Source organism: Camelus bactrianus, chromosome 29 (assembly GCF_048773025.1).
Source record: "Camelus bactrianus isolate YW-2024 breed Bactrian camel chromosome 29, ASM4877302v1, whole genome shotgun sequence".
Taxonomy (NCBI): Eukaryota; Metazoa; Chordata; class Mammalia; order Artiodactyla; family Camelidae; genus Camelus; species Camelus bactrianus.
In genome coordinates, this window is record NC_133567.1 from 3,418,295 (window position 1) to 3,443,230 (window position 24,936).

The following is a 24,936-nucleotide window of genomic DNA, read 5'->3' on the forward strand; positions in this document are numbered from 1 at the left end:
AGAAAGAAAAACCCTGTTCTCTTTAATGAGTCGCTTGTGACTCCCCCAGCCCCCCAAGCCTTGCCAACCAATAATTGGCTTTCTGTCTCCATGGTCTCAAATGCTCTGATCGTTCATATAATCATACAATATGTGACTTTTTGGACTGGCTCCTTTCACTTAACATGACTTTGCAAAGTTCATGCTGTGGCAGCTGTCAGTCTTTCATTCCGCCTTACGGTTGGTTAGTACTTGCATTGGAAGGACGCACCGCATTTCATTTATTCATTCATCAAGGGAGGGTTGCTCGGGTTGTTTCTGCTTAGCTTTCTCTGTTCCACATTTTCACTCTTGCGGAATAGTACTGCTGTGAATACTTATGTACAAGGTTTTGTGGAAACACCTATTTTCAGTCCTTTTCAGTATGTACCCAGGAGTGGGTTGCTAGGTCATATGGTAAGTATTTAATTTTGAGGAATCTGTTTTCCTGCAGCAGCTGCACCATTTTACATTCCCACCAGAAATATACTAGGGTTCCAATTGCTCCACATCCTTGTCAATGCTTGTTTCTACCCATACTTTTATGCTAACTCTCCTTGTGGATGTGAAGTGGCATCTCTTTGTGGTTTTAATTTGCACTTCCCTAATACCTGTGTTGAGCATATTTTAATATGCTTGTTGGCCATTTGTGCATCTGGAGACATGTCGTGACTAATCCTACACCCAATTTTCAACCAGACTGTCTTTGTTGTTGAGATTTAAGAGCTCTTCATATGTCCAGGACACTAAACTCTTATCAGATATGATTTGAAAATATTGCTTCCCACTCTGGGTTTTTTCTCCTGATAGTGATTATTAATGCACAAACCTATTTAATTTTATCAAAGTCCAACGTATCTGTTTTCTTTTGTTGTTTGTACTTTGTGTCATATCTAAGAAACCATTGCCAAATCCAAGGTCTTAAAAGTTTATCATGGCCAGTTTGATGAAATTAACCCTTCTAATTCATAAAATTGGAATGTCTTTCCATTTAGTTATGTCTACTTTAATTTCTTCCCACAACATTTTATAGTTTTTAGTGTGCAAATCTTTTACCTCCCTAGATTGACATAGAGCATCTTCATTCTTTTTTACAGCTGACACTTAAGAGACAGGACAGGATTCCTTTACTGGGAAAAGTTAGGCGTCAGTAGCAAAATAAAAGGAGAAAAACTCTTTGGAGAACCAATTTATGACACCAACTTAAAAATCCCATGAATACGACATAAAAGGAAAAGACAAAAGGAAAACACCAAACAAAACTTAAAACAGGTTAGGAACACTGAAAAGCCAGTTCAGGACTTTTTTTTAGCTTGTTAGCACTGAGGAACAGGAGAAGCCTTCTTCCTGCCTGGTTCCGCTCCAGGCTGACCACACCGGCACCAGGATTTCTCTCCCTGAGGGTATATTCCTGGGGGCACATTGTCATTTTCCTCCTTCTCATTACAGGCAGCCATTCCAAGGCAAACCCAAAAGTTAAAAAAAAATTTCGAAAAAGCCAGTCAGAGAAAAGTGAGAATTGAGTTTTATTTCACATTGATAGAAACCGTGAAAAAGATTTACATTTTCCCACGTTACAGCACAATATTTCAACGGAATATTTCTTGCCATAAGTTAGATCTTGCTGATTTGTGTAAGTGAAACAACAGCTTATAATCAAGGTAGAGCAAAATGACTTAGTAAATGATTGTTTAAAAATTTTAAATCCAGACATAAACATATGGCTTCATTATTAACATTCTCTATAGTCCATTACCAAATTATTTCCACTATCAAGTAGCACCCATTTATAAAGATACATTCCTAACATTGTTTTAGTCAGTTGGAATATGGCAGAAAGATTGACAACAGTTCAGAAATACCAAGTGTACATTTTTGCTGCATATTAAACTGTGTGGTAACTATGCCATATGTATTGAGTTCTGACTGACTTTTATTACCCATAAATTTGTTTCCAAATAATTTCCACCAATAACCTGAAATTTTTGATGATTTAAAATCAAGTAATCGCTACTTTTATGTATGCACAAAAAGTAATTTTTAAAAAAAAATCACCTGACTAAAGTAAAAATTTCAAAGAAGTCCACTGGCAGATAAAAGCAAAGCAGAATTTTCTAATGGATTGCTCCTTTCCCACAGCAGCTGGTTTCAAACAGATGTACAAAATCAGTAAACTAAAACTACGCTACAAAGAGAGTCACCTTAGAGCAAATTGTCTTAAAAATTAGTTTTTTAAGATCAGTCTTAAATATTCATGAACATACTAGAATGTGACCTAATTATTTTCAGTCAATTACAGAAAAATACAAACACAGAATTATTTTTGTTACCAGGACTATAGATTCTAGGAACTATGTCGGTCTAAACTTCAGACAAAGGTACAGTTTGAGAAGTAAGTAGCGTAGGACGTTTGAAGGGGTGTCTGGTTTCTTCCTGTAAGCTCAAGTACGTTTTAAATACCATCCTGTCTGCGATTCAGTGTCAAGTCACAGCAGGTACTGACAGCGGATGTCTATGGCAAGGAGGTGGTATCTGGTCTGTTACGAAGGATGAACAAGAAAGAATACATTTCTTTTCTAGAGAGGCAAAAATAATTTTAAATAGAAATTACATTCAGGAAAGAAAAACCTGGTCCCCAAAATAAAGGGCCACTAATTGAAGAGAGCAGTATTACTCTTTATTGACACTTAGAAGCATTAACCCTACTATTAGGAGTAATGTAGTAACACCTCATTCTTATGACGCCTTAAAATCATTAAGTGCACGTGACGCACGTAAATATAAAAATACACACACTGCATGGTGACAAAGTCATCCTGGAGTAAGTCCGTGGACTAAGTCACAGCATGCATAAACCAGTTACATTTTAGCCACTCATTTATACCTGAACAAGTTTTCATTAAGCATACTAATAATTTTCAAGTGATGTAATAAAAAATCTGGTTGTAGTATTTTATTATTTTTCTGAATTACATTTGGGAAAAAGAAGCTAGCTGCTTCCTCTATTTTAATACTAGTAGAATCTGGATCATATTATACAAATACATATACAGAAACCTAAATGATCATAAATTTCCCAAGAGGAGGTTTATTTAGTCTGTGTCATTGGTGCATATTTGCAAAACATTTTAACACTGCAAACATCAGAGGTTTCGAGAGCAGGCGCAGGACAAGCTTTTCTCTCTACCACGAGGATGCTGGTGTGACTCCCACACAAGGCCTCTTCGTGACTCAGTCAACGGGAGGTAGGAGTTTATCAATGAATTGCTTGACATCCATCATTTCCTGTTGGAATAAAGGGACTTAATAAGCAGTTACACAAATCAGAAATTAAATCCCCACTAAAGTACCACTAACTAAATCCATGGTGTGCACAGGCAAGGTGGATTCACCTTTTTACAACTACAATTAAATAAAAAGTGTAAACGAGAAAGGAGGCCCCCAAAGAAATCTGAAAACGTTTCCTGCAATTCTTTTATCGCACATTCAAATGCCAGCTCTCATGTACGATCTCGTCCCGAGAAAATGGTCTGTGTTTTGCTCCACTTGAACAAAAGAAAACACTGGGGGCGGAAGGAAGACAACAACCACACGGAGAAGACTCAGAAAGAGCACAGTCACGGGCAACTAAGCATCCATGCCTCTAACATCCCCTCATTGGAACAAAACGCCAAACCAGCAAATACCGTGTGCCTTTCAGAAGGATTTACATACAACCAGCCTAAGGCAGGCCTGGAGAGACGTGGAGGTGAACACACCGAACACCCAGCATGGAGCAAACTCTCCCAGTCTCCGCACTTCCCGCAGTGTCTCCCAGTTCAGCCTCACAGATGCACACGTCAGCAATGCAGAGAACCTTCAACCTTCTCCTTTACTCAGGAAAGAACGGCCAGCGTGACGGTGGCCTCTGTTACTCACCCTGCGGTCCTGAGAGCCTGCCGGCACCACCTCCCCTCCCCTTCTGCTCCTAACCACGCAGCCCAGCGGCCCCCAGTGCGGGTGCACAGGGAGCCAGGAACAGAGCTTTCACTGTAGGAACTCGTGCACACAGCACCGATGCCTCGCTGGCCCTGCAGCTCTGCTGTCTGGGTGTTTCCTAAGTGGTGGGGTCCTGGTGGGGTCCCTGGGGGGGGCGAGGCCAGCTCTGAAAACCAATGCTCCGACCCGCGGCCCCTGCCCCCGCTCAGGGGGCCCTGCCTCCCTTTCAGGATTCAGAGTTCATTGGGTTCCAAAGATGTTCCCAGTAACAACCTAGAACCCAGGGACCCCTGGTCTCCCTGGGTCAGTCGTATCACTAGGGGTCTTCTCTGCCCCTAAAGCAAGTGGCTTAGCCGGGCCGAGAGCTGCACAGAATGTTAACGTGAGCTGTCTCAACGCCTCTTATCCCGGGCCTTTTCAAGCCCCAAACCTACCCTGACGTGCTTCATTCTGAACAAGCGAGCATGTCTCCTCCTTTACCAAGAAGGGAAAGAGGCCCTAACACGGGATGCCAGCGCGCCTCTGGCATGGACACCGGCCTCGTCTCCCCGGGGCCCCAAGTGTCCTCTCCGTAACTCCAAGGCAAACGCCACCCATTTCAGAGCTTACTTACAGGGCAGGGTCCCTGAACAGCCCCCCACCCATCGCCTCCTCCCTCCCTCCCCCGCACCCCCAGGGTCTCCTCCCGTCACACTGCGAAACAGCCTTCCCACTCCTTCCCCGTCACCAAACCCGTCTTCGCAAGGTCGGCCCCATCCTCTCTACCCGGCCCCTCCGTGTGGCTCCTCCTCACCGGGCAGGGTGGTTGTCCGAATCAGGGTACTCGCTCCTGCACCCCGAGTTCTCCCCGCCTGTCCCCCGTTCACACCTGACCCCTTTAACCCCCAGAGCTCTGGCCCTCGCCTTCCTCAGGGCGCCCTCCCGCAGAAATCCCTCGCTGGTCAACCCCTCAGTGTCTACCACAGGCCTGACCGTCGGACAAGCGTCTCCAACACCCCGTTCTGATGCCACAGGCCCCGTGAGTCTCAGTCTGTTCACAGACTCACCTCATCTCCTTCCTGTTACCCTAAGCTGTCCTGTACATGCTTCATGATCCTCTCGGTCATCAGAGCTGAAATCTAAGGCCTCCGTGGTTTGCCCCCTTCTGTCCCACCCCACAGAATTAGTCACCGAACCCTACTGGGCTCTCCTCCTCTGTCTCCAGAATGTAGGCCAGGTCGCAGCTCGCTCTGCTGAGGGCACACGGGAGCTCAGCACAGCACATGTCCCTCCCAGGTGGGGGGGGGGGGGCTCTCCTGACTCCGTCCTGCGGCCCCTGGACAGGCCCTCCTGTCCCGCAGCCCAAGCTCTGCACACCTACTCTCCAGAGCCTGCCCATCCTTCAAAATCTGGCTCTTTCCTCGTGACCTTAGTGCTTCCTGAGATGAAATCAATCTCACCCCTCATACTTCTTCAAGGACTTTTTAAAAACCTCCCAACGTAGCACACAGAACATTCCGCTTTCTATAAAGTTACTTGGGTAAACATCCTTCTCCTCTACTAAAATTCCTGATTTTATTTTAATTAACCTACTTTAGATTTTTAATACAGGGATGTTTTTAATTTGTCCTTGAATTATGCACTCTGCTGGCATTAATAGATCAGTGAAGGTTCATCGAATTAAACTGAATAAACTTTGGTCTAAGTCCTACTAACCTATGGTTCAATGTGAATTCATTAACGTCTTTAACCCACAAGCAGTCAAATGTTACCATCTTAAAAACATCACATGCAGACATTGTAAATCTGTCTCTACGGTTCCTGCTTCCAAACGTTTACCTGTTGACATGAACTGTGCATCATGCCTTCGTAGGTTCTGAAGATGACGTTGGCTGGATTTACCAAGGTTTTTAGCTTTTCAGCAGTAAGAGAACCAAACATTAGGGGGACTAAACGATCCAAGGTTCCATGGCACTGAAGGATGGAAATGTCTCTATTCACGCCGCTGATAGGACCCTGCGAAAGCCAGAACAAACCCAAGTTATTTACTCCAGCAGGTGGAGCACTATGCTGCGTGTGTGAACTGTGGACAGACACCCTACCCCAGGACAGGTCACGTCTGGCTCCTTCCATCCCTGCACACCCATCTCTTTTTAAACTTTTACAGGACGTCTGTACCCCGTCTGTACCCCGTCCCGTGTGACACGTCTTCCTAATGAACTGGTTCCTGACGTGGAGTGTAACCTCATTATATGCTCAGTGTCCTGACACGAGGTGTGTTTTAGCCGAGCCACGCTCTTCTCAACTCTTATTTGATTTTTAAATAAGATGGTTAGCAACCAGCACTTACTGTGTGCAGCACACCAAAAAGCTACTCTACAGTGCTAGGGGAAAAAACAAGATTTAAAGATGAATTCGAAAATAAAATCACGTCCATACCCCCATGTATAAATGTGTCCCACAAACCGCTTTCCTCTGCTGGGTACGTAGGAATTACATTCTACGGCAAAATCCCGCTGTCAAGCCCTGAGCGCTCAGAAATATTATTTCTACATATAAAAATAGCCTTAATTTTGATATATATCTTAAAATGTAGCAAACACTTCAAATATAGAACTTATGACAATCAGGACTTCTTTCCTTTTTCCTCTTTTAAGGACTTATTCCCCTCTGTGTGGTCTGCAGTGAAGACACTGTAGGGCACAGATAAAGCCAAGTGGCACATCACCAGAGTCTACGAAAATTCTTTTTGAAAAGGGTGACTGATTTCAACCACAGGCTGTGGGTGACAATGATGTGTCAGTGTGGGAATAGACCCCGTGCTGGGGGAGCTCCATGCGGAGGCTGTGTGTGGACGGGGACAGTGGGCATATGGAAACTTTCTGCTCAATTTTGTGGTGAACTTAAAACTGCCCTAAAAAAATTAATTTTAGGGGGAGGGTGGAGCTCAGTGGTGGAGAGCATGCCTAGCATGCACGAGGTCCTGGGTTCAATCCCCAGTACCGCCATTAAAAAACTAGTAATGATAAATAAATCTAAAAGCTTCTCCCCCTAATTAAGTTTACTAATTTAAAAAAATCGACAACCGTGCCCTCAGCATCAGTCTCCCATCCCAGCTGGGTCCCGCACCCGCCTGTCGGCACCTGTGGAAATGAAGTCTGCAATGGGAGCCAGCAGCTGAGCGCCGTGACACCTGCCAGCTTCTGCTGCGTGGTCAGTGCGGTGTACAGAGACAAAGCTCCTCCCTGGAAAGACAGGAACGGGTCAGGCAGACCATCTTCTCCAACGGCAACAGGAGTGATTCCTGTTACCCATACTGTACGCACAAAACCAAACTGGGTAGCGGACATCAGATGCAATCCGGCAAACGGCAGGACTACGTGCACAGCCCACCGTGTCGAGGACCTGACTGTCTACACTGAGGGCCGCCCAACCAGCCAGACACCGTTAACAGCAGAGTTAGCTGCTGCCCTGACAATGCCTTAGGAATATTCTGAATTTATAGTTATGATTTTCTTCTTTGCAAAGTCTTACGTAGAAAATCAAATCTAGTCTTAAACTGGTATTATTTTCCAAAAAAGAATTCAAGATCTGCAGATACACACTGCTATATATAAAAGAGATAAACAAGGTTCTCCTGTAAAGCAGAGGGAACTACATTCGGTATCTTGTAACAACCTATAATAAAAAAAGAATATGAAAAGGAATATATATATATATATATATATATATATATATATATATATATATATATATACATGCACATAACTGAATCACTACGCTGTACACCACAAATTAACACAATGTTGTAAATCGACTATACTTCAAAAAAAAAAAAACAGAGGCAGGAAATATATTACAAAGAATATAAAATACTTTAATGAAAAAATTGACGATGACAAGGACGCCACAGCAGACACCTCTGGAGCAGCACCTCCTAGCTCACCACACCCTGCATCCGGGCCCGCGTTCAGCCCAGGGGACGCACGTCATCCTGACCGTGCCCAGGGCTCACTGAGCCACGTGAGGATGCGAGATTCTTTCTCATTCAGGAGAGTCCTTCCCCCAGGATTTTAAAAGTGAAATTCAGTGACTGTCAGTCTCTGTCTGTGTGGCTGGAACTGTAACACGGAAAAGCGACAGCAGCAGGAAGCCAGCTGCAGACAGAGAGGAGGACCGAGCAGGCGGGCAGAGCAGCGGGCGAGGAGGGGGTAAGTCCCGGTGGCTCTGCCAAGCCTGTGCTCTTTCCTGGGCCCGCTTTATTCTCACCCCTGGCCTCCTCGATGTGATCCCAGACTCATTACTTACTCTTTCTTGATAAAGGTATTAGGAGTTGGTTTCTGCAAACTGTAATCAAAGAATCTCGTACACAGACTGTCTAAATCAAGCACTCACTTTTGCACCCACATTTATGTCACAATGTGTAGTACAATGTACATTACCTATGAATTTCAACAAGTATCAAACCAATAACAAATCTTTTTGCTGTATTATATCAACAACCTATCTTTCTATTGAATTCTAACTCCAAATAATTCCGTTAATTCGGACGCTGCCCTAATTCAGGTCGTCTGGACACTAAATTGTTGACTTAGAAGGTTTACAGGTTAGAAGCTCGGGCACTTTTGCGGTGAGTGACATGGTGAACTAAGATGTGAAGTCAATATGAGGTAACTGCAGACAAAGTATGGAAGGTAGGACAAAAAGTATAGAAAGAAAAGAAGAAAGATGCTAAGAATATACATCATATATTTTAACCTAAAACCTGTTTTCCATGACAAAAAGAGGGGAGAGGATAAAGTCACAAGGTGGTGACGCAGACAACTGATGTCCACGTTCAAGGACAGGACACCACTGAGGGAATCCGAGAATATGGGGCGAGGCTGAGGCACCCCAGAGACAGGACAGATGCAGGGAGGGAAGGAAGCGGCCACACGCTGACCGCACGGCCCCACCCGGGCCAGTGCAGCACACTGCAGAGGTCTCCCCGGGGGTAGACATCCAGCCCCCAGCACTGGGTCGCCCTGTGGGAGCCCCTACTCTGATCTCACCCCTTCAGGCTTACAGGGGAATCTGCTACAGGGGCTCAACTACTGGGAATCTGACTGTGACAAAAAGAGGGAAGAAATTCTCATGTCTTCAACCTACTGTCCCACCAGCCGTCTCCTGGGACAGGGGACTCACACCTGCGTTTAAACAGTTTTGTTTGAAGTGGTCCACAGTGTTAACTTCGTGATCTAACTACTGGTGTACTAAGGTTATTTAGAAAAAATGCATTCCAGGTTCCAATCAATTTACCTAATAAACTGATTTTCAAGACATAATCTATAAAGTGAAGGCTATCACTGAAGAGAGAAAACTAAAAAAGAGTATGACAAAGAGTACTCTCTAATCAATCGTTATTTCTAGTCCATTCAAACTAAAGTCAGAGTTAAAGGTAAGCAGTATATCAGAGCCGGTAACACCCTCCTGGAAAAGCACTTCCCCACAGAGAAAGGGCTGAGACCAGACCTCTGGACAAACACCCCAACGCGCTGGTACACCGCCCCAACTTCCTCCTTACCTGAGAAAACCCTCCCAGAACAATTCTGCTGGAAGGAATGCCGTTCTTCACCTCTTGTTCTATCAGAGCTTTTACTAAAAATAACATGAAAGTTAAATCACCAATGCTTTCAAAGTCAAGTCCATTGATACAATTTACACAGGAAAAAACTAGTAACAGAAAAGTACAAAGTGTATTAACGGTTAAAACAAGTGAAAAAATTGAAGCACTCTATTGAAATACAAAATTAGGGTGCATTTTCAAAAGCTCAGATTTTGCAGGTGTTGCTTTCGCTGTTCAATTACTTCCTGTCACATAATTTGTAAACAAGTTCTTTCTCCAATAGGTGGAGTTGGGGATTCTTTTAATTATGGTCAGTTCTGCTCATACACATTTTATATTTCTCTCCCTTCAATGAACCATAGGCATTTATACCTAAAAGCTGTTATTTTAAAATCATAAGTAGTTAAGTAGTTTACCTGGTTTGTGATTTACAGTGTTTAAACCGTTCATTCTATTATTCAAAAAAAAAAAACCCCCACAGTATTAATCTTCCCTATATTCAGCAAACGATTTGGAGAGGAAAATCAAATGAGTTCTTCTGTTTCTGCAAAATGCTTTGACGCTCATCATTAAATATACTACTTGATAACTTGGAGGACTTCCTTTTGCTTTATAATACTGTATTTTTGGGATATCTGTACCTTTTACAAATTTATCTCCTTTCATTTATGACATATGTGTAAGAGTTTCATCTTTTTAAGATTAAAATTTCCAACTTTACATTTCCTTTTTATCAAAAAACAAAAATCTGCTTCTATTAGAATACTGCAAAACCCCTAAATACCCAAATTAAAAATGATTTTTTAAATATAATTTAGTTCTTAGAACAATATGAAAAGCAAGAGGCACCCTGGTGAGTGCATGGAGAACGGGCTAGAGGGCAGGAAAGGAGGTTACGAGACGGAAGTCTTGCTGAAGAGGACAAGGGGTTTACTGGGGGGTATGCGAGCCCCAAGGGGAGAAGATGCAGAGGGGGTCGTGGCTGGGGCTGGGGGACATGAGCCTTGCCAGCAGGGAGCTGGGGGACCACTCCCGCTTCACCAGCTTTACTCCCGGGTTATAGCACCTGCCGAGACAAAGCTAGACCACATCCCGAGACAGCAGTCAGCGGTGCCCTGATGGGTCCTGATTCCCATCCCTGGACCCAATCTCAGCCCTCCCCTCCGTGTCCACTGGCACATCCTCTCAGCCCCAGACAGAGACACCTTTCCTTCCCGGCTCCGAGTCTGAACCTGATTCTCTCCAGTAATACATTAGAGGGAAAGAAACTTCACTCTGCAACCCACCAGGCCACAAGCCCACCGCCCGTCCTCCAAGGATCTAACAACTCAGCCCCAGACCCAACAGGTACTTTATCACCTATTTATCTCTTGACAGAATACCGGCTCTAGGGTTCTATCTTTGACTTACTTTGTGATGATCCTAAAGCTCAGTGTTCTTGGTTTGAAATGCCTAAATATCCAGTATGTTTTGAATGCACCTTCCCTGTTTTAAAGTTGAATTATTCTTAAAAAAAAATTTTTTTTAAATATTTTTAAAAAGGATCCTACTGGCTTTTGGTTTTTAAACAATTTCGGGAAATTTCAAACAAATGTGAAAACAGAAAGAGCATGTAATGTCTGCCCAGGTACATGCCACCTCGCTTCTGCCGTGGTCAACTCCCAGCCGGGCTGGTCCCGTCAGCGTCAGGCCACCTCGTCACCTCCCAGGTTACACTGCAGGCCACCCTGGCCATCACGCTGTCTCCACATCAGCATTTCAGCACACACGTGTGTGCAAAGGAAATATGTGCTTCTGTGAGTGTGCTAAAACCAGGCTTCTCCCAGTAAGTCGGTGTTCTTTACGCTTTCACCCAAAATATAAGAGAAGTCGCCACGTTCACGAGGGAGAGCACGAGCGGAGAGTCTGCACACGGGAGCTGACACTTGTTACCAGGGCAGGGTTACCCGAGACGGTCCGGGAGCACGGCCCGGTGCCAGCAGGGTGCACGCGGGCACCACACTGAAATCAACCACTAGCGTAACTGTCAGTGTACGTCACTACATCGTCATGTCATTATTTTCGTCCTTATCTCACATCCCCTTCCTGACGGTGACTGGCCAGGACTCTTAGACATGCTACGATCTTCCCCACTTGCCTGCGTCAGTCAAAGCAAAGCGATGGGTCTGACCCAGCTGGAGGTCGATAAACGCCTCTCCTCCCCGTCCACCTCGTCTTCATGGACAACAAAGGAGTCAAGCAAGGCAGAGTGCGGTCAGGGAGGGAGGGAGGGAGCAGCGCTGCCACCCGCGTGCAGGTAGCCGCTCAGTGTCTCATGCACAGCAGCACAACTACGGACTCCACTATGAAGCTCCTCTTACTTACCATTTTCTGCTGCCTGTTTAATTCCAGGCTCATCCTCCTGCGAGTCTGGTGAAAGCCCAATGATGTCAAACCTGGAAAATAAGACAAAATCCTAAAAGAATCATTCGATTCTAAGAATATCTACTCTTGGTAGGAGTGTGTCACTAAACTCGCGGTAGTTCTGCAAAAAAAGCAAACCAAGGATATTCTCCAGAACATTAAATTCAAATTAAACTGTCTTTGTAGGCCAGTCAACTTAAACGCACGAATCTGACATTCCGTAAGTTCCTTTCACCCAACTAGATACAGATTCTATTAAAGCCACAGTGCCACGTAATTTTTAACGTAGAAACATCTAAAGAATTGCCTAGCCCAATCTGACAGCCACACAGGAATCTCAAAGCACAGCCTAAGAAGTCCGCAGTGCATGCCAGCTGCTCATCTCCTTCCACTGCGTCCTGAGGCAGCCCACCGAGCAGACCTACGGTGCCACGTCACCCTGCAGGCAGGGTCCACCCTGCTCAGCACAGGTGGCTATGCTGCTGTCCAGCCGCCTTCTGCAAAACCTTCCCATCGCACAGCGGCAACCTCCAGCCAGAGACCGGGAGGCCTTCCTCTGGCCCCGGCTACGTGCTTCCACTACAGTCTCAAGAGACGTCAGGTAGAAAGTTTGGTTCTGGATGGGGAGAGGGAAGATGAAAGAATCAGAGGCCGAGGCAGGAAGGAATCTGTAAAAGTTACCAAGGAACTGAAAGTAGATTGAAAAAGGCGGCGCAGGGGTGGCTTAGGGACGGGAGGGAGCAAGCCGAGGACAAGACGGCAACAGGCTGGAAGTCCTGATGGGGTCTCGACAGTGGTGTGGAGATGGGCACGCAAGCTCAGTCAGGTCTGAATGAAGGGACTTCAGAGACAGGGCTGTTCCAGGTGGCCAAGGCCAAGGATGATGTCACCGAGAAGAGGAGAGTCAAGGAAGCCACCCGCTGGCCGAGGCTGTGGACAAGCCGCTCACCCTGGGTCCGCAACTACCTGAAAGGCAGGACGGCTGCGGGGCTGGAGGGGAGGGAGGGGTGAAAAGACCTGCTGGCAGGAGTCCAGAGGGCAGCAGGAAGAAATCAAGGCCTGGAAGTGGCCCAGAGAACAAAGAACTGACACTCCTTCCAGATGGTGAAGCGCACGGGGAGGTCTTCTATCCTGAAACGTCTTGAGAGGGCTGAACAGAAAATGGTTTCCTTAAAAACTCGCCAGCTCCCCAGAAAGGCAAGACGTTGGAAGGGTGAAGAGGCCGTGCCTTCATCAGAGTGGAGGCCACGTGGGCTCGTGCAGGCGTCTGGTCACTGAAATCAGCAAAGGTGTATGGAGCAGAACGAGAGACTCCCCGCGTGCTTCTAGTCGCCCCTTGTCTCCCGCTCCTCTCCCTGCTGGTGCAGCTCCGTAAGTTTACCCCGAATCTAAAGTTCGAAAACCAGTTATAGAGAAACAGTGAAAGGTTAAATTTAAAGTTAATTGTGAATCTTTGCAACTTAAAAATAGTTCATTAAAAACTGCTGTCTGCAAACTCACTTCTGATGAAAGAAAAACAACTAAGTATAAATAAAAAGTTCTTACTGGATAAGCAGAGTCTTACTCACCAAGAAGGCATGGCCATGTTCATATTTAATGTTACAGGCATAACTGGCCTACACGGGAAAGGAACAAAAGCAGAGTAAGAATAATATAACGAAGCACAAAACCTGATAAATTCCAGCAATTAAAGATGGATCACTACTCAAGGCTCACCCAGAACCGCGTGCCGCAAGTGTAATATATCAGCGGCTCCGCAGCATCCACACCTTACAGCTCTGTTCTCCAAACCGCCCCCCAAGTGTGTTCTCAGGACAGAGCAGCAGCCAGGAAGGACTAAGTCTGGCAAATGAAAATATCTTTCTTTTTCAACACCTTCACTTCATAATTTCAAACCAGACACGAGAAGGAAAACCAGTAACCAAGACAGTTGGAAATGTATAAAATACGAGCCTCTGGCTGAGGCACTAAGGAGTGAGCAGTTCACTGCACAGAGACCGTGGCATCCATTCCCGCAGGCTCAAATTACATCTTTGCTTATTTTCTAGTTCTTAGCTGTGCACCTTGCTTATTTGAGAGACCTCTAAATAAATAAGGGAAACGTAAGTTTTGCCTAAGTGTCCATATAACCCGAATCAAGGCTATGATGAAAAATTTGCTGGAAAACCTGAGGGTAGACAGGGACAAAGGAAAGGAAAACACACACCCCACAACTACAGCTCACCACCACCCTCTCGACTCATGAAACAAGCCTACCTCAGAGACCTCAAAATCTTACTAAAATTTCCTTGAGAACATAAACTTCCCTAGGTTGGGAAATAGCCTTAAACCGAATTCAATCTTGGGGCCAATAACAATACAGCAGAAATTCCAACACAATCAAGAATTCCGTCTCCTGCAGGGGTCGGACTAACAGAGGTACCCAGCTGCTGGCCGGCAACAGTGGGAAAACCATCTACTCCAGGGAACGGAGTGTTTTCTTACCTAATCTCAGATGTTTTTCCTCTTTCACATTTTAATTCTTATTTTTTATTGAAGTGCAGTTGATTTACAATGTTAGTTTCAATCGCAAAGCGATTCAGTTATACATATAGCACTTGTACGTGTATTTTTTCAGATTCTTTTCCATTACGGCTCATTGCAAGAACTGAATATAGGTCCCTGTGCTGCACAGTCGGTCCCTGTTGCTCATCCTCTTTTATATTTATCAGCCCTACTGCCACTAACACCTCTGAGGATGAAATACGAACTGTTGGCGTCTAATCCTATTTGTCTTCTCCAGGCCACTGCTTCTCGGGACCCTCTGACCTAAGACCTGCTAATCTTACCAGTTTTCTGAGTTTGCTCAAAACTTACTCGTTGCTTTTTGACACCCACAAGCATTCTCAGAATTCGAAACCAAATGTAACCGACTGCAAAGTCTGTGGTCTCTCCACGGGGCGTCACACTGCCTCTAACCGGTAACTTCAGGACTGTTTTCAAGGCAGTAAAGATTTCTCACACACCTGACAGGCAAACCCCTTCAGAGACAGCTCACAGACATCCTTAGCACTTCACAGATGTTTGTGTATCTAAAAGAATTTTTTGGCTGTGAGTTCAACTGATCTCCAAAAGAGGATTATTTTAAATTTCTTAACGAAAAAGAAAAGAAAAGAAAAAATTCAACATAACCAAGATATCATTCTGTTTTAAAGAATTTACTGATCTTTATTTTTAAGCTGAACATTTAAAAGATAAAAATTAATTATATTCAAATACTTTTCTGGAAAAGTAAAGTGATCACAGTTGTCTCATCAGATTCTGAATCCCAAACCTGAAAATTAACAACACTTACGCATGTGGGCAGATATACTTGATGTGGGCACTTCTGATATCTGCAAAGGCCTCCGCCCACCCATGCCTGGTAGAGAAATAATTTGAATAATGCCATTAGATATTGTTTGAAATTCCAGTAAGTTAGCAACAGAATAGTAAATCTCTGAGGGTAAATTTTAACTCCTTAAAACACCACTACCGACCTAGAAACAACGCAGTTTATTATTTACGCTCTACCTGTGGATAAAGATGACCTCTCATGATTTGAGGAACAGTATTTTTCCTTTCATGTATCTCCACTGGGCTTTGTAACTTACAAAATATATTTTTTATCACTTTATAACCTCACAACAATGTTGCTTACAAAGTAGGCAATATAGATAATAAAATTCACATTTTATACAAAGAAAAAAAGCCTCAAGGAGTAAAGTCCATCAGCTGTCTGATGGCTCTACATGCTTACGACACCATTAACAGTAACAACCTTAACGTCATCTCCTTGTGCGCACGTGAACATACAACTGCTCAAAACAGATTGAGGAAAACTAAAAAATGTAAATCATCACAATCCTTCTAGCCAGAAATAGTTATTCTTTTTATGTATTTCCTTCCATTTTTTTCCATGCAGTTCACTTGAAAAATGGACACAGATTTTACAAAAATGGGACCATACTATATGTACACGCAGCTCCCTGCTTGTTTACAGTTGACGCTACACCTGACACTTTTACGTGACCTCTATTAAGGATAAAATAGAACTTAAGCCATTTTATATATATAAAATAGTCTAGAAATAAATACTAAATGCTTTTCTGTTAACTACTTCTCTATTTTAATCTACCTTCTCCAAAAGTGTTACGGACTTAGAGAAAAATTAATGACAACAGTATTAGCATTAACACTTACGTAACACTGACACTGAGCAGGCACTGGTTTAGAAGTTGGCTATGTGTGTGTGCATGTGTATGTGTGTTTCCATGTGAGTTCCTGTGTGTGTCTTGTGTGTGTGCTGTGTGTGCATGTGAGACTTCACTGTGAAAACTACAACACATGTTGAAAGAAATTAAAGAAGACGTATAAAAACGGACATCCCGTGTTCTGGAAGACTTAACTATTCTCAAGACAGCAGTGGTCCCCAAGAGGATCTACAGAGTCAACGCAACCTTGATCAGAACCACAGCTGGCTCTGCAGAAACTGACAAGCTCATTCTGAAATTCATTTGGACATTCACGAGACCCAGAATAGCCAAAACAATCTTGAAAAAAAAATATTGTTAAAGGACTCACATTTCCCAATTTCAAAAGTTATGCCAAAGCAACAGTAATCAAGACTGTGGTACTGTAATAAGAAAAGACATACAAATCAATAGAATAGGTCTGAGAATACAGAAATAAACCCTCACATTTATGGTCAACTTACTTCTGAAAAGGGTGCCAAGAAAAATCAATGGGGAAGAAATAGTCTTTTCAATAAAAGCAACTGGAGTAAGTGGAAATCCACATTAAACAGGATGAAGTTAGACTCCTACCTCACACCATATACAAAAGTAATTCAAAATACGACACACGCTTTCACCACTTCTATTTAACACGGTACTGGAAGTTCTAGTCAGAGCAACTGGGCAAGAAAAAGAAATAAAAGGAATTGGAAAGCCAAGTAAAATTACCTCTGTTTACAGATTTTATGATCTTATACATAGAATACCCTAAAAATAGCTATAATAAAAAGATAATAACAAATACTGGTGAGAATGTGAAAAAATTAGAACCCTCAAACACTGCTGGTACAAGCGCAAAATAGTGCAGCCACTCCGGACAAGTCTAGGAGGTCCTCAAAGAGTTATACATAAACCAGTGACTCAGCAATTAAGCACGAGAACTAAAAACCTATGTCCATGTAAAATCTTGCACAAATGTTCAAAGTAGCATTATTCATAATAGCCAAAAAGTGGAAACAATCCAAATGTTTATCAACTGATGAATGAATCCTTAAAATGTGGTATTTATCCATACAATGGAACATTATTTGGGAATAAAGTACCGATACACATTACAACATGGATGAACCAGAAAAAACATTATGCTACGTGAAGGAACTCAAGACACAAAAGATCACATATCGTCTGATTCCACTATATTAGGTATGAAATACCCAGAATAGGCTAATCCATAGAAACCAGAAGGAAACTGCCGGTTGCCAGGGGGCATGAAGGCCATCTGCTAACGGGCGTTTCTCTCTGGGATGCTGAAAATATTCGGGAATTAAGACAGCAGTAATGGTCAAACAACTTTACAAATATCCTAAAAACTACAGAATTGTACATTTTACAAGTATGACTTTCATGGTATGAATTACAGGAAATTATACATCAATAAATAACATTAACAAAAACAAAATTAGTTTCTCAGAAAGTGAAAGAACTGAACTGTGGCCCATTGTTTGCCAATCTCTGTTTTACATGAGAAACCGAGAACATTTACGTAAGTAAAAGGAGTAGGAATTTTGGGTTCTAGTCCCAACTCTGTCTGTCTCTAGAAGGGTGGCCTCACTCAGTCCAGTGGTTTGCACAAGTGTGGTACCACCCAGCAACTTGTTAGTGATGCAGATCCCTGGGCCCCACCCCACAGCTACTGAACCAGAAACTCTGGTGGTGGGGCCACCATCACCATCGAGCCTCGCAGGAGACGTTTATGCTAAAGGGTGAGGATCAGTGCCTGTCCAGCCCTCCGTTTCCCCATCCACAGCCTGAGCGGCTTGTCCTGGATGATTTCAAAGGTCCCCACAGGCTATAAAATCTTCACCCCCAACCATACCATACAGAAGCACGGCCCACTTGCTTCCAGTCCTTTTGACAGTTTTCAAGGTCAGTGGAAACCTCTGAATTCAAGAATTTAAGAACTCTACACAAAGCTTCAATTAAACACAGTCTATATTCAGAAACCTAGATTAATCAGAATATATTTCCCTTTATTATTAGAAAGCAGAAAAGGAAAACAAAATGTGGACACGCACAAAGGCTTATATGAGTTCAGAAAGTGAATTTGGGGGCACACCCCAAGACAACTGCAAATTCACTCTATTCTGCTTCTCAGTGGCGCTCTTTTTAGAAAAGACTACAAAGTAACTGAAGTGTATTTCCATTATGTTCACTACCCACAGTAACACCGCATGGAACTAAAAACTCAAGGAACCTTCCCAGATGTGCACAAGGAACACCTCACAGTCCCGTGCCCGTCCCACCGACCCAGCGCTGTGACGGAGTCTCCCCTGCACGTTCTGTTCAGTCTCACTAATTGGCCAAGAGCCAAATGACCCAGATGAGTTGGCGTCTTAACTGGACATGACTACTCAGAGCTAGGATGCAGATACGAAGTCAGAGCTAGGATGGTCCACTTCTGGGTGACAAGAAAGTGTGTCAAATACACAAAAAGAAGCAAAACTGTGAGAAACCGTGAGGCCACGAAAGGCAGTGAGCAAACGTTGGCGTAATGGTGAATTATACCCCTCAAAATCCATGTCTAAAGGGAACCTCAGAATGTGACCTTATTTGGAAAGAGGGTCTTTGCAGGTGTAATTTATTAAGGATCAAGGCGAGGTCACACTGGATTAGGGTGGTCCCTACACGTGGTAAGGTGTCCTTGTAAGAGGCAGAGAGAACACAGATAAACAGCAGGAAAGGTCACGTGAAGAGGGAGGCAGAGACTGGAGGTAGGCGGTCACAGGCCAAGGAGCCCCAGGAGCGCACAGGAACTGGAAGGGGCAAAGGAGCCTCTCTGAGGGTCCTCGGAGGGGGTGCAGGCACCTTCGGACACCTCGATATTGGGTGTGTAGCCTCTTGAACAAACTTCTGTTGGTTTCGGCCATCCAGACTGTGGTTGCCTGTGGCCCCTGGAAAAGATCTTGCCCCAGAAAGCAAGGAAGTGCTTAAGGAGTGATGGGGTTGTGCTCCAAAGGTGTAAGCACCAGTGAAAAGGGCTCCCCCCTGGCCGAGGGCGGGATGATTTGAGCATCAAAATAAATACAGATTTAACAGCGGATTGTAACCGTCAGAGTAAAACAGGAATCCAAGCGTCTACACTGATTTAAAATGAATGCATGCATACACAATAAGCCAAGGAGAAGGGAAAGTTCTACCCACACTGTAGACTGCCAACAAATGAATCTAGACCGAAGGGATTTTTAAAAAGATCTGCATTTGGCAACCATCATAATAGATTCAGACAGCAACTGTTAATGGATGCTAAATTCACAGGCAAAACAGATGTTTTCATAAAAATCAAAGTATCTCCCTACAAAATACTTTCAAAGTGCAACTATACTTACTAATTTTGCTGTGGAGGAACCTGTTAGTTAAGACACTATCTTAACCAGGTGATGAAACGTAACATCATCACCAAAGGGACAAACATGAACCTGGGTGGGCCTGAGACCTGCGCAGCAGCAGCACCTCTGTGGCGTTCCTGCCAAAAGGGAGACGTCACTTTAGCCAGTAACTGGCCTGCGTGGGGAAAGTGTCAAGGTCACGGAAGACAAGAAAACGGACTGCTCCAGACTGAAGGAGACTCGAGAGATGGGTGAACTCAATCTAACGAACTAACTTGTGATCCTGAACCCACAAAGGACATCAGTGGGTCAAATCACGGAAACATGAATGGGGTTGGCGGAGGTGATGGTAGCACCAGAGCAACGTCAACTTCTGACTGATGGCTACACCGTGGTCACGAGGCAGCATCCTTGCACTGACAAAATACACACTGAAGCTTTATGGAGTAACGAGGCAGTATGCCTGCAACTTGTTCTCAAATCGGTAAGAAATGTTACCGATTGGGTAATCTAAGTGAAGGGCAGAAGGACTTCTAAACACGATTTCTGTAACTTTCCTGTAAATTTGAAGTTAAAAGTTTCACGTAATAATGATGGCATATGACCCAATAAGGGAGACCTATGAGTCCAACTGCATAAATGGGGAGTGGCAAACTAATAAAGGGAGTGGCAGGGTCAGAAAATCACATCACCGTCACAGCCGTGCCAGCAAGGATCATCAACGGATGCTGAAAACACTGGGTGAAAGTCTGACGTACAGTCTGCATGGCCTCAAAGTATCTCCCCACGTGCTGCTCTCAGTACACAGGGTAAACAGCAGCAGCGGAGGGGCCTGGCAGGAAGATACCACCTTCATCAGGTGATCCAGGCCACTGTCAGCCATGGGACAGAAGGCACTGCCTGTCTCCTGAGGCGATGCAATGAGCAGGGCGTGAAACCTACGTCGTATTTGTACCAAAAATGCAAAAACTGAACCTCACCACGAGGAAATGTCAAGCAAACCTCAACGGAAGGACCAGCCTGCTCTCTGCAGAAATGCCAACGTCACGCACGCCACCACAGAGCTGAGGGACGGTTCCAGATTAAGAGACTAGAGATCTGAGCAGCTCAGTGCCCCGCGGGCCAGCTGCCCGCCAGCAGAGAGGGTTACAACAAAGGACGTTACCGGGGCAACGGCTGGAGTCTGTCAGGTAACCGCCTATCAGATGATGATATTAAATAAGTGCTAAATTTCCTGAATTGGATCATTTTTTGTGGTTGTATAAGGGTCTCTCCTTGTTCTTCGGAGGGACAGGCTAAAGTTTGGAATAAAGAATCGTATTTACTCTTGGAGGTTTTGGTAAACACAGTAACATATTCAATCGAGGTTAGGGAATCTGAGTAAAAGGTAGTGAGGAATCTGTTTTATTCCTGCAATTCTTCTACAAATTTGAAAGCACTTCAAGATAAAACATTTTTAAAATGCTATCAAAGATAAACATGGATCTCTGGGTTGTAGGATTTCAAGATTTTCATTCTCTTTTCAAGCATATGTGCATTTGAAATTGTTTTACAATACAAATGGAATATTTTCATAATCACAACAAAAGCTATTTTTTTTGGAAGGAAAATTGATCTCATGCAACAGAGTTTGGTCTAAAATGTATTTCCTTGAGTATGTTTCACAGTTTATTGTACACATCATGCACAGGACCACTTTGACGGTCAGATGTGTTTCTTGCAGAACTTTTCAGAGCTTTAAACGTGCTACTGTACACACTGCAAACTCTCAAGAGGAGGACGTGACAATCTAAGAGGCATCACTGAAGAAAAGCTTTCTATTAAAAAAAAAATCACCACAATACACACAACAGATAAGATGACTATCAATCTCAGAAGCATAAAAATGTGGTGAGAATGACATATCAGAATTCAGAAAATATGAAACTACACAGGGTCTCCCAATCCTATTTGGCTGCCAAACAATTTTCATGAGGAATCTAAGACTGCAAGACCTAAGTCACCAGACAGCACATCTTGGCTGGTTCTGCCAAGAAGAATCTTAACAACAACAACAAAAAAGGCAAAAGCTGCCCATTTTTATAAGTAACAAACTGAATCACGTAATTCCCAACATCCCCTGAGTTAACCAGACAAAAGAAGTTTAACTAGTTCTCCAAAAAATATTTTAAACATAAAACTGCCCCTTGTCAGACTGGTCGGCTCTGAATTTTGTCGTGTATTCACGGAACCAAGCTGGCACCAGCTCTCCTTGGTGCTCGCTCACAGAGTATTTTCAGAACTGGACAACTTTCATTTCTTATACACACGTACTTCTCAGCCAAGACGGCACGGCTGCTCTTGGTATTTTGAATCTCACGTTGCTCGTTTCCTTCATCATTTCCATTCTTAATTTCAGTCTCAGGAATTTGGCTAAATTGGGGTCCACAGAGAACCTTCCTACAACTGAACTGTTTCTCTCTTGGACCAATTCTTCAGACCTGGACTTTCACTTTATTAGGAAGGTTACAGGGTAGCAAGATTTTGCCTGGCTCTCAGCATCAGGAGGGGCTTGGTGATAAAACAGAGCTTCTCTAAAACCTCTGTTCACTGAAATAAGTAAATAAATAGTAAAATAAGTCTCTCTTTTTCCTAGGACTCCCTGATGGTCCAGAAAGAGTCCTATAAACTTTCCCAGAACTCCATGCAAGGCATGTGTCAGGCACCTCTGCTTGGCAGCCATAAAGGAATACTGGGAATGACTTTTATGAATTAATCTAGCCCAGCGCCTCCTTATAAAGGTTTAACAGTTTCCTGGCTATTTTATCAAAATTTACTTATCTTCACTTTTCCTCCAATTCTGCAATTTTGTAACAATTTTACTTAAGTTTCAAACAGATCATCACTGATTTAAATTTTAAAAACCTCTCCATATAGAAAAAGCCTGAATGAAAGCTAAGTCATCTATCCAAAGTTAGCACAACCAAATGTGTTTCAAAACCTCCCAAGAAATCTGAGCTGCGTCCCCTGCCCTTCAACTGGTTTTTCTTTTTTTCGGAACCTCCCAGCTCTCGTTCAAGACCCCACACTGCTCTTATTTCTTCTATCAAAATCAACCAGTTCTCCTCAACCTGCCCTGAAACTGTACCTCTTCTGGAAAGCTCTCAATTGCACTTGCTACAAACATACCTCTCATCTCTGGTATCCAACAGCCACAGCAACTCAAGGAGGAGTTTGCAATTTTAATATGTTCCAGAAACAGGAGTTGAAAAATGACAAATCAAGATGATGAGGGGAAAATTGTGGTGGTCTTCAAGAAAGAAAGGATTCTACCTCATTACTGGACTGTAAGAAATACTACTAGTAACCCTTTTTTATAACACAGTCCTGGAGCTCCTAAACGGTAAACCTCTGACCGTGGAGGCGAGGAGCTGCATGGCCCCGTTTCATTACTGGCGCTAACAACGGTACCTACCCTGTATCTCCCAGTCCATGAAGGAAAATCACCTAGAAGAGAGGAGGAAACATTAACAAGCGACGCCTAGATAAGCCCCCCAGAGCTGCTCCCCACCGGAGCCCTGCTTAAGGTGGACGCCGGGACTGCGCAACACCGCCTGCAGCAAGTTGGTTAATCTCTACAGACCTCTCTCAGGCGGCAGAAGCACTTAGCTTCTCTCCTTGCAGCTCCTAAGATAATTAACGTGGGGTTTTGGCACTCGGCGAGGTCCCAGTTAGACACTCTTCAGGGCAATCGACCACATTCTAAGAAAAATAGTTTCTCCCTTTCAAGTCAAAGTCTCACATGTACGGTGGAATTTTTCCATCACAAAAAAGGAGCTTCCGGGCGGCGGGGGTGGGAGGCCGGGGAAAGTAAGTTTCAAATGCTCTCGCACAAGTCAGCCAGGAACAGCACCTCTGACCGGAAAAGACACCAAGCCTCCAACTTCTTTAACAGAGGACAGGGGTGCGAGGCGAGAAAACCAAGTCGCTCTCCTGCGGACCCGAGACTTCCCGCGTCCACAGACGAGACGGACACACGCTCCAAAGCCACCTCGGGTTGGGGCGCGTCTCCACCGGCGCGGGGGCGGGGGCCCCGGGGAGGGCTGGGGGCTGGGGTGGGGGCCCCGGCGGGGTGAGGGGTTGGGGTGAGGGGTGAGGGGTGGGGGGCCTGGGGGTGCGGGGCACCGAGCCTCCGGCCCCGCCGCGACCCTGCGCCGCGCCCGCCCCGCCGCCCGCTGGACCTGACCCCGCGCCGGGCCGGCACTCACCGCGGCGGTGGCCTTCCGGGTGGCGGGCACGACGGCGGGCAGCGGGACAGACATGTTATTGCCGCACATACACCGGCTCGACCGACCGCGCGCGTCGGAAGCGGAAGGCAGAGCGGGCGCCCGGCCGGGCCCAAGGGCGTGCGAGCGAGCGGCGAGTCCGGCCCGCCCCACGGGCGCGCGCTCGGGCGCGTGCGCGCCGACGCGGGGCCGCGCCGCCCTCCGGGCCCCGCGCGCCCCCGGCCGCCCGCGCGTCACAAAGTCCGGCCGGCGCGCGCTCGGCTGCGGCGGAGCGGCGGCCCGAGCTGACCTCGCGGGCCCGCGGGCGGCGCATGCTCCCTGCGGGCGGCCGGGGGCGGGGCGGGGTCCCGCGGGGCGGCCTCTCTTCCGCCCTCGGGACCCCGCGGTGGGGGGGTGGGCCCCGAGGCCGCTCACCCCCGGCCCCAGTGCTCCCTGTTTCCGGAGCGGGAGGCACTGGACTTGCGGTCGGGGGAGCTTATGCAGTATTTCCACGTGGGGCTGCACCTGTACGTAGTCTGGCGGGGGTCCACTCCCCTTCCCCTTTAAAGTTCAATTGCAGAGGGAGACGCGCAGTTGTCGCCGTTTCCGCAGTGTACTGACTGCCGGATATTGACAGAACACTGATTTAGGCGGCAGACTACTGACCCCTTTTTGGACAGAGGTGGCTGGATGCCGATCAAATACACGGTAGGATCTGGGAGGGGCGGAGATGGAAGCAGCCAAAATTCTCAGACCTCTGCAAGGTTGCAGTTGTCTCCCGGGAAAAATGCACAACGTGAGAGCTTTGAGTTCCCTTTTCTTTGGGGACTTACTGAGGAGTAAGCATGGGGGGCCCTCAGATAGTAGCTCCGAAGAACTGCTCTGAAAAGGAGGGGGGGTGGGGGCGGTCAGTATAGACACGGTTGTGGGAAGGGTGTGCGTGGGAAGGGTGTGCGGGCAGTTAAGCACACACCTCAGCAGAAGGTGCTGCTAGTCACAAGCAGCAGGTATCTAGTTACCGGTTTCAGCTCTTTTCTAAGTACGGGAAGATGCAAGAGTTTGGGTTCATA

The 24,936-nt window shown here is 45.3% G+C and overlaps 1 protein-coding gene across 1 annotated transcript; it reads right to left on the bottom strand.

Moving 5' to 3' along the window:
- Positions 1-1,526: 1,526 nt before the first annotated feature.
- LYPLA1 (lysophospholipase 1) lies at positions 1,527-24,065 on the bottom strand. The gene is made up of 9 exons (XM_074354927.1): positions 23,870-24,065; positions 23,077-23,108; positions 15,318-15,383; positions 13,552-13,599; positions 11,945-12,015; positions 9,539-9,612; positions 7,119-7,220; positions 5,815-5,991; positions 1,527-3,303 (listed from the first exon to the last, which is right to left on the bottom strand). Exons 1-9 carry the CDS (start codon positions 23,936-23,938, stop codon positions 3,250-3,252), a joined length of 693 nt encoding a protein of 230 aa, XP_074211028.1. The 5' UTR covers positions 23,939-24,065; the 3' UTR covers positions 1,527-3,249.
- Between the last annotated feature and the right edge of the window lie 871 nt (positions 24,066-24,936).

Bases quoted from the DNA above. Each gene is read 5' to 3' on its own strand.
- LYPLA1 (XM_074354927.1), bottom strand. From the start codon at position 23,938: ATGTGCGGCAATAACATGTCTGTCCCGCTGCCCGCCGTCGTGCCCGCC. The intron at 23,109-23,869 runs GTGAGTGCCGGC...CCTCTCTTCTAG, and splicing joins CCCGGAAGGCCACCGCCGCG to GTGATTTTCCTTCATGGACT. The intron at 7,221-9,538 runs GTAAGGAGGAAG...CTGTCTTTCCAG, and splicing joins TTCTGGGAGGGTTTTCTCAG to GGAGGAGCTTTGTCTCTGTA.